The 14,163-nt window shown below is 40.6% G+C and overlaps 1 protein-coding gene across 2 annotated transcripts; it reads left to right on the top strand.

The window, feature by feature from the left end:
• Positions 1-452: 452 nt before the first annotated feature.
• dync1li2 (dynein, cytoplasmic 1, light intermediate chain 2) lies at positions 453-12,461 on the top strand. 2 transcript variants are annotated; one of them, XM_030099509.1, is made up of 13 exons: positions 453-605; positions 1,320-1,393; positions 1,749-1,865; positions 1,986-2,216; positions 5,172-5,335; positions 6,918-7,011; positions 7,159-7,294; positions 7,410-7,521; positions 7,600-7,659; positions 8,134-8,178; positions 8,305-8,422; positions 9,326-9,454; positions 10,256-12,461. In XM_030099509.1, exons 1-13 carry the CDS (start codon positions 520-522, stop codon positions 10,270-10,272), a joined length of 1,383 nt encoding a protein of 460 aa, XP_029955369.1. In that variant the 5' UTR covers positions 453-519; the 3' UTR covers positions 10,273-12,461. The 2 variants fall into 2 exon arrangements, with proteins under 2 accessions (XP_029955369.1, XP_029955359.1); XM_030099499.1 differs by having other exon boundaries at positions 10,251-12,461.
• The last annotated feature ends 1,702 nt before the right edge of the window (positions 12,462-14,163 follow it).

Raw genomic sequence — 14,163 nt, 5'->3', positions numbered from 1 at the left:
TTTATTTTTCTTTTTTGCATCTTCAGATTTGCAAGGCGTGATTTAGAAAGCTCAAATTCCTACCAAAATTAAAACGTGTGGGATTCAAAGAACGAAGCTCTTATATACACTGTCAATGGTTATAAGTTGTATATATGAGGATCTGAGATCAAATCTATGAGATTACACTGCTGTCTATCAGCTGATAGAAGAAAAAAAAGAAATGACATCATTTCCTGGAACGCAGCCATAAGAGCTGCTTGATAATTTGACCCACGTATTTCAAATATACATAAAAAAAAGTATTCCTCCATGTATACAGTCGTAAAGTGTTAAATGTTACAACATTATATAAAATTATTTCTTAATAACAATAATTAAGCAATATTCGATAATAATATAGAGCGGAGGCGTACCCCGGGTGCCGGCGCGACGTCGTGGTCATCGAATGCAACGTACCCGTGTCCGCGCGGATGAAGGCGGTGCTTGTGGCGCCCCAGCAGCAGCAGGGCCTCGCCTTTGTGGTCGTAGAAAGAGAAGATGGCTCCCGTTCTGGAGAAACAGCACCCGGGCGCTGCCGGGGCAGGCGACAATAACAGCGAGGAGGAAGAAGGACAAAACCTCTGGCAAGTCCCGCTGTTTCTTTTACCGCCTTCACGCCCGCCGGGGCCTCCTCTTGAAGGAACGCCGGGGTTCTGCTTTGTCACTGCCGGTCTGTGCCTCCCAGACGCCGGCCCGGCTAGCTGGAACGTTAGCACTGTCTGAGCGGTCAGTGTGCTAACGTCAGCTACTGCTACTGCTACTGCTGCTCGGCTAATGCTAGAGTGCTGCAAAAAACCTGTCAGGAACTGCTCGTATGGTGGTTTTACCTCACACACTGGATGTCACATAACAACTTATCCTCAGGAGAACCGCCTAAATAGCGAAGAGCGCTGACAGTTGGAGCAAAATAAGCATTTAGCTTATTTTATGAGGGTTACATTGGCTAACAGGACAACAACACGAGCTAGCAAATACTTCCACCGTCAACTCAAAACTATGCTTGGAAAAAAAGCACACTTCCTCTTTTGGACGCACTTTTTCAGAGGTGTTACATTCAAGAGTCTTCAGTTTGTCAGCTTGCACAGACCCTGAACATACCGGCCAGTGGAGGTGATTTGTCATTTCCTGTTTTCGGTGTTTGTATCGAAATCCTCTCATCATCAGGATAGCTTTGGCAAATCTCTGCTTCAAGTGGAGTTAACCTGTGTGAAAATAGTTGTGTATGTTTTCTTTGCAATCTGTACTGTATTAATCGAAGTTGTCGACTGATCTAAGCTGCATTTATCCTTTTTTTGTAGGTCTTCAATATTGAGTGAAGTTTCTACACGATCGAGTTCAAAGTTGCCATCAGGGAAGAATATCCTGGTATTTGGTGAGTGTTGTTTTAATGAAAAATGTTAAAACCATAAACAAGAAAGATATAACTTTTTTGATTTTATAAATGAGTAGTGTAATGTTCCACAACATGGACGCAAATGCATAATAACACAAAGACAACTTGTCTTTGGCAAGTTTCTTTTTTGGTTTGTCTTTTTGCAAGTGTGACATGGGCTTTTAGAAATATTTTGTTATGGTAACGATGAGTAGCTTTTGTTTGTTCAAGACACAACAGCAATGACATTTTAAAAAGTTTCATCTGAAAGTTGTTAAAGATATGTTGATGCATGTTGGGATCTGTCCATCTTCAGTAAAAGGATTGTGCAGCTTACAAATACAGTGTCATGCAGGTGAGGATGGATCTGGAAAAACAACACTCATGGCCAAACTTCAAGGAGCTGAGCACAATAAGAAAGGGAGGGGACTGGAGTATCTCTACTTAAATGTCCACGATGAGGACAGGGATGGTGAGTTTACCTGCAGCAGCTTTTCTGCTGTTGATTAACACCAGCTGATCTAACTAAAGCAATGGAATATTCATGCAGTTATTGTACTATTTGCTCAGTGTTTTCTTTTTTCCTGTGCAGACCATACTCGCTGTAATGTGTGGATCCTTGATGGGGACCTATACCACAAAGGCCTTCTTAAGTTTGCTGTCACGGCTCAGTCGTTACCTGACTGTCTAGCTGTGTTCGTCGCGGACATGTCCCGACCCTGGACCATTATGGAGTCGCTGCAGAAGTGGGCCAGTGTGCTCCGTGACCATGTGGACAAACTGAAGATTCCTCCAGAGGACATGAGAGAAATGGAGCAGAACAGTAAGTGATTGCTGACTTGCTTGCTTTGGGAACGTTAATCAAATCAAATCATTGATTTAGTGCATCTTCATATTGATTTTAAAATGTAGCTGTAACTCCGGCATTGATTTTTGTTTTTAGCTTGCCAGTCAAATTTCAGCATTATATGCTGATATTTTAGTGCATGAGTTAAATTAAGAGTTTAAGACATACAGAAAGAAACATAACACATTTAAGTTTTGTTGAGTGAGGGTTCTGCAAAGATGTCTGAAACATCCTGAGGTGTGCACCGTACCCAGCGACTATTACATAACGAGAGCCAGGCTTTTGGCTGTATTCGTAAAAAGAGAACTAGGTAGCTCAGTTGCATAGAAGCTGACAACTGTGTAGCATTACATTCTAGGTCGTCATCACACAGAGGCCCATGATCCTCAGCTGGCTGCTCTGGCCAGAGGCGAGCTCTGCAGATCAATGACTTAGATGTTTTTCTCTTGTTAATTTTAGATGTGATAATTTCTCGCTCATGAACAGTTCGTTTGTGTTGCTTTTCAGTCAAGCCAGTTGAGCCTGCAGGGTTTTGCAGATGGTTCTCACGTGTCTCTAAAGTTTTCTTCTTGCTGTTGGTTTTGCAAAATCTGAAATTCCTTTTAGCAGAGACAGCTTTTTTTTTTTTAATGCATGTGGTATAGAAGTGTTCCAAATCTACAACATGCCAGTGCAGTGACAAGTGTTAACAAGCAGTCTAGTCTGCTGGCAGGCTTGGCAGCTGTACATGAGACATAAAGTGAAAGCTGTTCCTCAAGTAAAGTGAAAGCATACTTCATTACAACAGCGTTACACGGCTATAATGACCTATAAGTATTTCATGTTTGGAAAAAAATTTACTGAGCCTTTTTTTTCTTTGATAACTTGTATTCATAAATCATAGTTAATATCGACCTATGAACTAGAGTCAGTGGTGTATCTGTTATGTCTTGTCTTCAGTAAGTGTTACCTTGAACTGTCATTGTTTCCTGTATAAATATATTTGAGTCTTCAGTCTTGTTATGGAGTGTAACTTTAAATCTGTAGGGTTTCTTTAAATTTCCTTCCATGTCCTCTTGGCTAGACTTTTTGTCCCCACCCATTGATATGGTGAGATATCCAGTTTAGCTGAGGCATGCCACCCACATAAAGCGTCTCTCAGTTCGTCCACTGTGATGTCAGTAGCAGACTGGTGAGACCCGGTCGGATTATGTTTGCAGACACGAGTGTGTGAGTGAGAGGCTGACAGACTGGAAGTGTGTGTGTAAGTGAGTGGCTTTTGTCCAGGGTGTCTTGCATGCGTCTTGCATCATAGTTCCCTCCCTTCCAACAGCAGCGCCAGGGAACGGAAAGGACGTAAACTCTGTAGCTGGGAATTCTGTCAGTGGGCCGGACCACTTCCATGCTGTAGCTGGAGTGGGACGGCTCCTGGAGTCGTCCAGAGGAAAACTACAGGATCAACACTCGGTTACACAATCACATATGACGAAGAAAAATGTACTCAGACTTGTGTGGCATTGAAAAGATTGAGTTTTTTTTTTTCTCCTGTAGTGCTTCAGAATGGTTTGTAAGCAAACATCTGGACTGTTTTGTTTTAGTGAGTGAACAGTTTAGTTCATGTGTAAAACTTTGGTTAGTCTGAAAATAGCTCGTGACACCAAGTATGCTTACGGGATATTTAGCTAGCCAGATGAAAAAACAGCTTTATTCACAGCTCTGTCTGTACATGAACTTTGAGTCAGAGTTTGCCTATTCTTTATTTAATTGGAAGAACTGTTTCAATTTGACTCCACCTTTGTTTGTGGAACAGATAATCTGGACTTTGTGGGGCAAAGTCTGTATTTTTTTTTTTTTAATCTGAAAGTGATGCATGCAGTAACATTTCTCACTGTAGCGTTACAAAATTGCACCTTAATTAAAACCCAAATGCCAAAGAACAAGTTGAAGCATCACTGAGAAATAAAACTATGTGCAAACTCTAGTGCTCCCTAATACTCCGTCTCATTAATGTCAACTTTCAATTTGTGCGATGTCTGTCAGGTGCAGCTTCCAGTCTTTGAACTGAGAAAGCTGAACATCTGACTGCTTTTGCTAGTTATTTTGTTGCCTCAGCTCAATTAAAAAAAACAGTTTTAAGGAAGCCTCTGTCTGGACGTTAAATATTCATGTAATCATGGTACTTGAACCCTAATATATGCTTAAACTTGTTTGTGCATATGCTCTGGATTTGTGTAATCCTGATTCCAAAAGGGTCCTCATTTAGTTTTGCTGAAAACACAGCTCTTGCCCCATGTACAGCTAAATCCCCTGTCTGAACGTAAAGGGGTCAAGGCAACACAGCAAGTCAATCTGGCTTTGTGGGCTGACTTCAGCTTCATTCTCAAAGCTCCTGAGGAAGTAGGCCAAAGCTTCCTGCACGAACACTCCCACCCACCACCACTGCATAGTGCAGCTTCTTGGATGTCTGGACAGCCAGGGAAGCACAGCAACAAAGTGAAGGGTGTCAGTTATTTGTTCGTCTACACTGTATGTACCTTTGGAAAGGTATTGACCCGATGATCTAATCCGCTTGATAAAAGTTAAGGCGAAGCCCAGTTGTCTTAGCAGCTGGAGACAGCCGTGTTAGAAAAGCAGGTTTACAGCATTGCAGCAGGTTGTTCCTCCCGATTGTACATCCAGTTTGTTTTTGACCTTGAGAGTGTGGGCCCCAGGTTTGAATCCCATCTGCAGCAGGAATGGCAGTCTGTGTGAAAACTAAGTTTACAGTGCTGGTAAAACGCCTTGCTGTGGCAACGCTTTTTGAAACATCTGGTCTGAGAACTTTGTGGAAGAAGTTTTTATCCATGGTGACTTCGAGTCTTAAACCAGGGAAGACAAGGGACCACGGTGCAACATATAAAGACACTTAAGTTTCATGTTCACTTAGCTGTTATCCGTTTGACTTCCTCCCAGTGGTGAAAGCCTTCCAGGAATACACAGAACCTGAAGATGGCTCCCAATCCTCCCCGCAGCGACGGGCCCCTCCGGCAGGGGAGGACGAGGCCATCGTGCTGCCACTGGGGGACAACACACTAACGCACAACCTGGGCATACCGGTGCTAATAGTTTGCACAAAGGTAAGGCGTTCCTGCAGCCTCATTCCTGTTTTCAGTCATCTGCTCCACGACATGAGTCGCCTGATGTTATGGTGTTGCTACAAATTGTTTTATGTATTGATCATAGCTTTCTGAAGCTTCTTGTGTCTATTACACAACACATTTTTGGATTTTGATACTCATTAGCTGTGCTGCACAACATTTTTATTTTTTATTCTGATGCTCAAGACAGCAACTTTCCTGACCTGAATGAATAGTTTTGTTTGTGTGTGCTTGTTTTTTGAGGGCTGATTTTTATGGTGCCATCTGTTTTCCTCCAGCAATCCAATGCTTCTGTGAAGGTTTTTATTTTTGACTCAGGAGCTCTTCAAAATGTTTTCACCAACACCAGTGTATTCAGAAATAAAATCCATATTCTATGATTAAGTTTCTTCACAAGTCCTGTTTGATATCACGTTTCTATCTGAATAGATTTAAGAACCTCTCTGTGGTGTAGGTCTTAATTTTTTCTAAGCTAACACATGTAATAATATTTTTTTACACACTAAGTCTTGAAATAATCCTGACAGGAACAAATAACTGCTTCACAGATGTTTTTTGGAGATTCTTAAATTGCCACAGAGAAGCGCATATTTGACATGTAAACCTTCTTGCACTGTATCATTCAATCATCTACACATTTGTGTGTGCTACAATACCTCTTCTGTGATTTACAGGGCAGTTTCCTCTAATATAAAGCTGCTGTTGTAGCGACTTGTGAACCCTGCAGGCTACAGTAGTGCTGAAGAGTGCAGTATAATCGTCAGCAGAGCTTCACATGCTAGGTGTGACTTGGAGACTTGAGAAAGTTTCTTTATCTATCATCTTTGCCCCGTCTAGTCTTTGTAAAAGGGAGGGGAAAACACTCAGCTTGGCTGGGAAGCTTTTGATGAAGATATTTTGTCTTTTACATTACTTTTAGTAAAAGGCTGAAAAGTTCGAAATTGGTGAACATGACAGGATCGTGCTGATCATTATGCGGGATCCTTCTTTTAACAATAGTCAAGACATAAATAGAATAGTTGGGAAGTGAGGAGTTCAAGGCACATAGTCTCAAACTTGTCCAGTGTTGGACTCCTGCTGCACTATGGTTCCAGGTCTTTGTCTATCAGGGCATTATTTTTGGTCTTGTCTGGTGAGCTGTGTCCATAAACAGTGATTTTTGTTTCCTGAACTCTTGCATTTGTTTCAGTGCTGCTAATGTAGTTGGACCTGAGGGCATAAAGGTCTTGGGTATCTAAGATTCGCCTTTGAGCTGCCCCATTGTACCATTGTCCTGCAATTCTGCATATTATTCAATTTTAGAGTAGTAAGACATTACCCCTCAATAAACTAGCCCTTTTATACCCACTCATGTCAGCAAAAGTATATTATACTGTACTTTGTGCCGCACAGTGATGCAGTACTGAACACTCTCACCTTATAATAGGAGAGCTGATTTTCAACTGTTTTGATGTTTATACTGAAGAGAACAAAAGAAGCTCACAAGGAGTGTATTGATGTGCGTTGCACCTCTGTCAGTAACACGTATGTCCGTCTCCTTGTGTTTTGTTTTCTCCTTCAGTGTGATGCTGTCAGCGTATTAGAGAAGGAGCACGACTACAGAGAGGAGCACTTTGATTTCATCCAGTCCTGCATCAGACGATTTTGCTTACATTGTATCCTTTAAAATGCAATGGTTTCTAAGATCACAGCTGGGATTATAAAACAAACTGCAGCTGCTTCATATTTTCTGATCCATCTATTAGCAGCCTGTATTCTATGACAGTAAATGTGCAGTTTTTTTCCTGAACTCAATTAAACAGACGGTGCCGGCCTCATCTATACTTCAGTCAAAGAGGAGAAGAACCTGGATCTACTTTACAAATATATAGTTCATAAGCTGTATGACTTCCAGTTCATCACGCCTGCCTTAGTGGTGGAGAAGGATGCAGTGTTCATGTAAGTCACACCAGAGATGTGAGTGTTTTCATAACCACTGCAGCCTTCTTTCAGATGAGATGGTGCAGAGTACCATCCCACCCACTGCAGCTCATCGCCCTTTCTCTCTGTTCAGTCCGTCTGGATGGGACAATGAGAAGAAAATTGGGATTTTGCATGAAAACCTTTCAACGGTCAGACCAGAGGATCCTTTTGGAGATTTTATCACAAAGCCTCCAGTGCGAAAGGTATGGCAGCTCCAATTGTGACAGAAGTGCTGAACAGTGCGTTCTATAGCTTTTAATGTATTTTACTGATCTTCACAGCTGGTTCATGACAAAGAAATAAATGCAGAGGACGAGCAAGTATTCTTGATGAAGCAGCAGGTATGGCTCAGTTTTGATTTTAATCAAGACATGAATGTTTTAGTTTGTTTTTGAACACATTTTGGATTTTATTCTTTATTTGGTTTTTAAATGTAGGAACAAAAGTACCATGTCCTTATGTTTGATAGCATGGAAAAGATAAGGTTTTATTCACAATTTTCTCTATAAGTAGAGAAGCTTATCAAAAACCTTGACTGGTCAGGGTTCATGCTTAAAATTAAAACGCTAAACATACAATACATGCATGCACTACTCATAATATATGTGAAACAGTCCCATGATCATCACCTCTTACTTCCTTTTTTGTGATCAAGTGAATCAGGAAGCCGCTATTAATAATAATCCTTTATCCACAGTAGGATATTGTTTTTTCCCCCCATTGTTCTGCAATTTAGTTTTACAGTATATTGCTCTCCTATAATGTGTGATATTAACACACTGCAGATATTAACTTTGAAATGTTTTTCCCTGCAGTCTTTGTTAGCAAAGCAGCCTGCCACACCAACAAGAGGAGCAACAGTAAGTTTGAAAATATATTCATTCTAAATATGTTTTTTTTTTTTTTTTTTTTTTTAAACTGGAAACACAAAAAAAGCACTTTTTGTTTTTGTTGATGCCCGCACTCTCAACCTGTCTTTGTTTCAGGAGTCTCCAGGACGGGCAGCCTCAGGCTCTCCCAGACCTGCAGGTCGCGCCGGCCAACCAACTGTGGCCGGCGGCTCTCCAATGACTGCTGTCAAAAAGCCCGATCCGAACATGAAAGGTTGGGGAAATAATTTTCATTCCAGAATAACGAGGATCGTACTTATTTGTGTTGTTGTCAGTAGTTTTCAAGCAGTGACAGACCCAAGTCTTAAAGACAAATTAATTAATTAAAGTCAAGGTTTTATTTAATTATCCTTATAAATTGGGAATCTTTGTTTAGATTCCTGTAAGACACATTACACTCAGTCATTTTTCACTTTAGACTTCTCTTTTGACTTTAATGCTGTCTCAGTTGTTTGTAGGTTTGTCAGTGCTGCCTCCAAGAGGCGATAATTCACATAACTGCAAGTTTTCTGCACATCTCTCATCCTGACACTTGGATTTTTTTAACTTTTATCATAATGCAGCCATGGACCAATCTCATTACACTTTATCTATTAATCGTTAGAGTTGATGTGTTGTTATGGGAATTACTATGTTTTGATTTTTTTTTTTTATAATTATTTTTGTATTAATAAAACTGGAATTAACACATTCTAGTCAGACATGCTCACTCTCATAAATAAAACAATGCAATAGCTTTTTTTTCGTACACAATCTTTTACATCTCCTTTTCATTCTTATTTTGCCTTTTTGATAAGTGAAAATCTAATTTAAGCAGCTTCAGAAGCAGACAAATCCAAAGCCCCCTCTGTGATCTCTGGCACCGACTGGACCTCAGGGTGGGAAGCACTGATCTATAGATAAAGAGCATCAAATCGTTGGTCAGCATCACTCTACGATAGGAGTTCAAAGCGCTTTTGTCCTCAATTAGATAAAGACAAACTCATGATGGAAAAAAAATGTCAGCCCAAATCTTATTTTCAGTAGTGACACAATTATCAAGGTGGATTATTTTTTGCAACCTGTCTAAATAATATTGTTTTGATGGAAATCGTATTGCTCACAATTTCTCCTGCAGCGGGGGCCGCCAACGAGGGAGTGCTGGCTAACTTCTTCAACAGTCTGTTGAGTAAAAAGACTGGATCCCCAGGGAGCCCAGGAAGTGCAGCAGTAGGAGCGGGAGTTCAAGGGTCAGCCAAGAAAACAGGTACAATGTCCTATTCCTCTGTTCCCATGTCTATCTCTCAATTTTTTTTTAATATACAGGTTTTCAGCTGTCTTTTTACCAAAACACTTTGAAGTAAAACATTTTTTAATTGTGTGTTTTAATCTGTCTTGGAGCATGAGTGGGCGCTCTTCACACATGTCAAATTAGAAAACAGGGACTTCTCTTGTTAGAATCTGTGGAATATTTTGCTGTCTGGAGTTTTATCTCTGCAGCCTGAGTGAGAAGGTTAAGCAGGAGAAAAGGAAAAATTTTCCTGTGTGAGTGAACGTCTGACAGCTGAGGAAACTTGTGACAGGCCTGTATGCACCAAACCCCCCCATCACACCTGCTCCCACCAAACTAATGCCACTCACTCTCAAGTCAACTAATTTGCCCACTGTGTTACCAGAGTAGCCTCACTCTTTTGCACATCAGCGGCTTTTTTTCTTTAATTTGTTGTATCACGCAGATATAACCGTCCAATCTCGCCACCAAAGCCTTGATGAAATCATTGCATAACTCGCGTCTGCCTGAGACTACTGACGTGCACTTTTTGTTCCAGCACTGTGCAGCCGTAACGCCCCTCAGACCCAGCTGAATTGATAATGCATGTCCCCTTTTGTCTGGTTAGTTTTTGCATGTGTATTAATCGTGGCGGCGAACAGCATGGGGAAAGCATCACCATCCAGCCTCCATCCATTAAGCTCGCTGGCCGCGGCAGACCGTTTGCTCACTGGAACACGCACAGACGCTACAGGAGATTACTTTTGGGTTTTGTCTCCTGTTTCTTTCCAAGGGCAGAAGCCGGGTTTGACTGACGTCCAGGCCGAGTTGGACAGGATGACCCGCAAACAAGACTCCGTGGTTTCAGCTAACAACATCCCACCGCCGACAGAGAACGAAGCGTGAAGGCAACAAAAACAGCTGCATCGTCCACTGCGTTTATACTCTGGAAAGATAAATATACATGTGAGCATAAAGAAAAAAAAACAAAAAAACATTGACCAAATTCCCAATGCCTATTTCAGTCCGCGCACACACACAACGGGTTCACCAAATAAGTTTCAGAGGCTATCAGATGCTTTGGTGAGATGGGAAAGAGAGAGGTAGTAGAGATGGAGGTGCTGAAGGCTTGGCTTTTTGCTTCTGTCCTCTCTCCCACTGCTAAGTGTTATTTTGTGAGGGATGTCGGTTCATGGAAATGCGTGCACTCTTCCTGGCAGCCAGCCTCACATGCTGGGCTGCAGCCCCCCCTCCTCTGTTTCGGGGCTCTCTCTTCATGATGTTGAAGAGTGGAAATATAAAAGTTTCGTGGCCTCTGGTTCGGTTCATCTTGTGGAAGGAATTCGGTTGCAATTGGAACAATATTCAAACATGAAATAAATCTCGGCAAGCTTTTGAATTCTTGCAAAAAAAAAAAAAAAAAGTAGTTATAGTTTGTAAGATATGATGCTAATGTATTTATACAAATTGCCTCCTTTTTATTTTATTTCGTGCACCATTTGCTGGTTAAAGGAAATAGTCAACCGTATCACATAACATGTTGAAAAGCCACTGACATCATGACACTAATAATGACATGTCCTGATAGCTGATCGCATATCATTTTAATTCCCTTGTCATCTCGAAGGATTTTGTAAATATAAATACAAAAATATTCAGGTTACCTTGATTTTGTATGAAATGCATTTCTGTCCAAACTCTTGAGAATAGCTTCCTTGACTAAATGAGACTGGTTGGGAGTCGACAGGCTTAAAAGGTTTGCAGGAGAATCGCTTCTTTAGCTACAGCCGTGTATATTTGGGAAGGGGGTTGGGCAGCATCTTTCCTACTATAACTCCTAAGTGCCTCGCACAGTTAGCTGTTTGTGTCATAGTAGAGGTGCTTGTCTACGCAAGAGGAAATGCACTGTAGCACCATCAGTTAAAATGTTTTTGTGTCCATTTCTTGTCATCCAAATAATTTATTTCGTTTTACTTTTTTTTTTTTTTTTTTTTTCTTTTTTCATGTACAACAAGCCTGTGGTCTCTGGTTTTGTTTTTTTTGTTTTTTTCTTTTGGAAATATGATTTCTGTGGCCTAGCTGATAGTGTTGAATAGACTAAATGCCTTCATACAAACTGTAAAGGCTGCTGATCGTAGGAAGAAACCACATGACAAATCTTTTGAGTCTTACTGAGACTTACTGTGGTTGAAACCACTCATTTGCAGCCAAAATATACACACAATTATTTGCTGTGGTTTGAACAAAACGAGATATCGTGTCCTCCTCTTGGGTTGAAAAGTTTTCTTCACGCTGTACTTCACATGTCAGTCATAACATTCCCAGTTTCTACATGAAGTAGGTGTAGAGACGCTCCCCAGTCGGAAATCTGTTCGTCCAGTCCTTTTCGTCTGTCCCTTATTAGTGCCCACACAAGTAAAGCTACAACTTTTGCCTTCATTGTACAGCTAACAGTTTGTCACACTTGGCACCCTGCCTTCACAGGATTGCTCCTAATTAATTTGTGTGTCCTTAAGGGGTTGCTTAATTGTCTTATGTCATTTCTTTGTTTTTATTATTAAAACAATTATACTGTACCATATCAAATCTGTTAGAATGTTTATGGTTTTATGACACCATGATCAAAATTAAGTGTACATTGTCATTCTGAAATATGTATGCAAGGCTCTACTTAATCTTATGGATCGTGTACAAGAGTAGTTTTTGCAGCATTTAAGGCAAGTGTGAGGAGAGCAGCTATTTGCTATTCAGAAAATAGCAAAATTGAAAACTGGAGTGAATTGGAACGTGGTACCAAAGATGCATCATAGTCACTATTTTCTACTTTTGTAGTTTGCAGTCATCCATAAGATTAACTAGTGGCCGTTTTGTCCTACTTTTTGCACCAAGCCTTCGTAATCCCAGGATCCAACCAGCCTATGAAGTCTTGTTTTGAACGACTCCCTGTACATTGACAGAAATGGTTTACTCTTCTCGACTATGACTGGAGATTTAGCAGTTTGATGCAAAAAATACTTTATTTACGTGGAGTGAGAGTAGGTTATGTTAAATCCTCCCAACTGTTATCCAACCCAATTGGAATTTACTTCATGTTTAATATCTGCTAAGGGAATAAGGATGAGACATAGCTGCATACGGTCTGTTTGATGCATTACCAGAATGATGCTGCGCAACCTTTCTGGATTTATGCCGATCAACATAAAACACTTTTCTAATTGGGTGAAATGTGCGTGGCTGCTGATGTAGATGAAGCACAATTAAACAGTTTGTCAACAGAAACCACACATGTTGAAATACGCACTTTTTTTTTTTTGGACGCTGAACATTTTTGCTACAGTTCAAGATACACAATGCCGTTTTTGGCCTTTTTTAGAGAATTTCTCAGCAAGCGAGCTAATAAAAATTCATGAGTGATACCACTTTTGTTTTTGCTGGTATTGGTCGTGAATTTATTGTGGATCCTCTTGTCATTACACTTCTGCTATGGATGTATTTGGCAAATCTTGAATGAGATAAACCAAATAAAAGTCCAGTCCTTATCAGGTTTGTCCAATTTGCTCATGATTTGTCCCCTTGTGTTGTTTACGTCCCACTTTTTTTTTGTTGTCAAATATGACTTTGCCCTTATAACCTTTGTGTTTGAAATCATTTTTCAGTGTCACTCTAACCTGACTGACCCTCCTGATTTCTGTTGGTGATACTTTGCAACACTGGTTGAAATTTGGCATTTAGCTGAGTGGAATGAAATGCTTCATGCTGCTTGGTTTCAAAAGTTGCACTTGGTCTTTGTAAAACATTGGATGTTGCTCCCAAAATTAAATAATAGATATGCGTTGTAAGTTTTATACTCCACTGTCAGTTTTAAGCAACTGCCTCTACACTTCCCAACTGAATTGCCTTCAACCACTATCGACAGTCTGCACCTGTGTGAGACTCTGAGCTTCTGCTTCCAGTCCTTTTTGTATTCAGGATATCAAGACATTGTAAACACATGGCTGGCTGCATTTTTGTGTCTTGGATTAATTCTGAAGTTTGATTGTATGTCTTTAACACAACTCTGTAGCCTTTAAGCTGCCATGTGGATTATCGCTTCCTATGCCGACAAAGATAAGGAAAATGTTTATCAGACCCCTGGCTTCAATAAAAACAAGAATCCAAGCATTGCCTGGCCTCTGCATGTTTATGCCCTTACATTTAATGTGTCTTGTTCTGGGTAAAAGGTAAAGAAAACATAACATGTCAGACACGTTGGATTACAAAAGATATCAGGGGATGAAACATTGCTCCATTCTCTCTATACCGCTTTATCTGATGAAGGATTTCAGGGAGCTGGAGCTGATTCCAGGTAACTCGGGTGACAGTTCAACAGTTCAAACAGATTTGTACATACAAGCAATTTTAGAGTGACAAATTAACTTAAAATGTATGTGTTTGGACTAATTCAACAAATACTAAAAGACTTAAAACATCCAGAAGCCTGGACTGAAGCTGTGGATGTTTTCACTGAGATGAGAGTCCTGCATCACCGCCATCGTCCAGCCCTCAGTGAAACGTTTTAATTACACTGTGATGAAATTTATTCACAGGTCAATTAAATGTCACCTCAGCCTCAGGTGCATGTGTTGGAACTGTGGGAGGAAAACAGCACCTGTGAAAATCCACACAAGGGAGAGCATGCATACTCTGAGGAAACCAGGGACATTCTC

Source organism: Salarias fasciatus, chromosome 1, assembly GCF_902148845.1.
Source record: "Salarias fasciatus chromosome 1, fSalaFa1.1, whole genome shotgun sequence".
Taxonomy (NCBI): Eukaryota; Metazoa; Chordata; class Actinopteri; order Blenniiformes; family Blenniidae; genus Salarias; species Salarias fasciatus.
Note: the sequence above shows the minus strand (reverse complement) of the source record. Positions and strands in the feature narration are given on the sequence as shown.

Bases quoted from the DNA above. Each gene is read 5' to 3' on its own strand.
- dync1li2 (XM_030099499.1), top strand. From the start codon at position 520: ATGGCTCCCGTTCTGGAGAAACAGCACCCGGGCGCTGCCGGGGCAGGC. The intron at 606-1,319 runs GCAAGTCCCGCT...CTTTTTTTGTAG, and splicing joins GAAGAAGGACAAAACCTCTG to GTCTTCAATATTGAGTGAAG. The intron at 2,217-5,171 runs GTAAGTGATTGC...ACTTCCTCCCAG, and splicing joins GAGAGAAATGGAGCAGAACA to TGGTGAAAGCCTTCCAGGAA.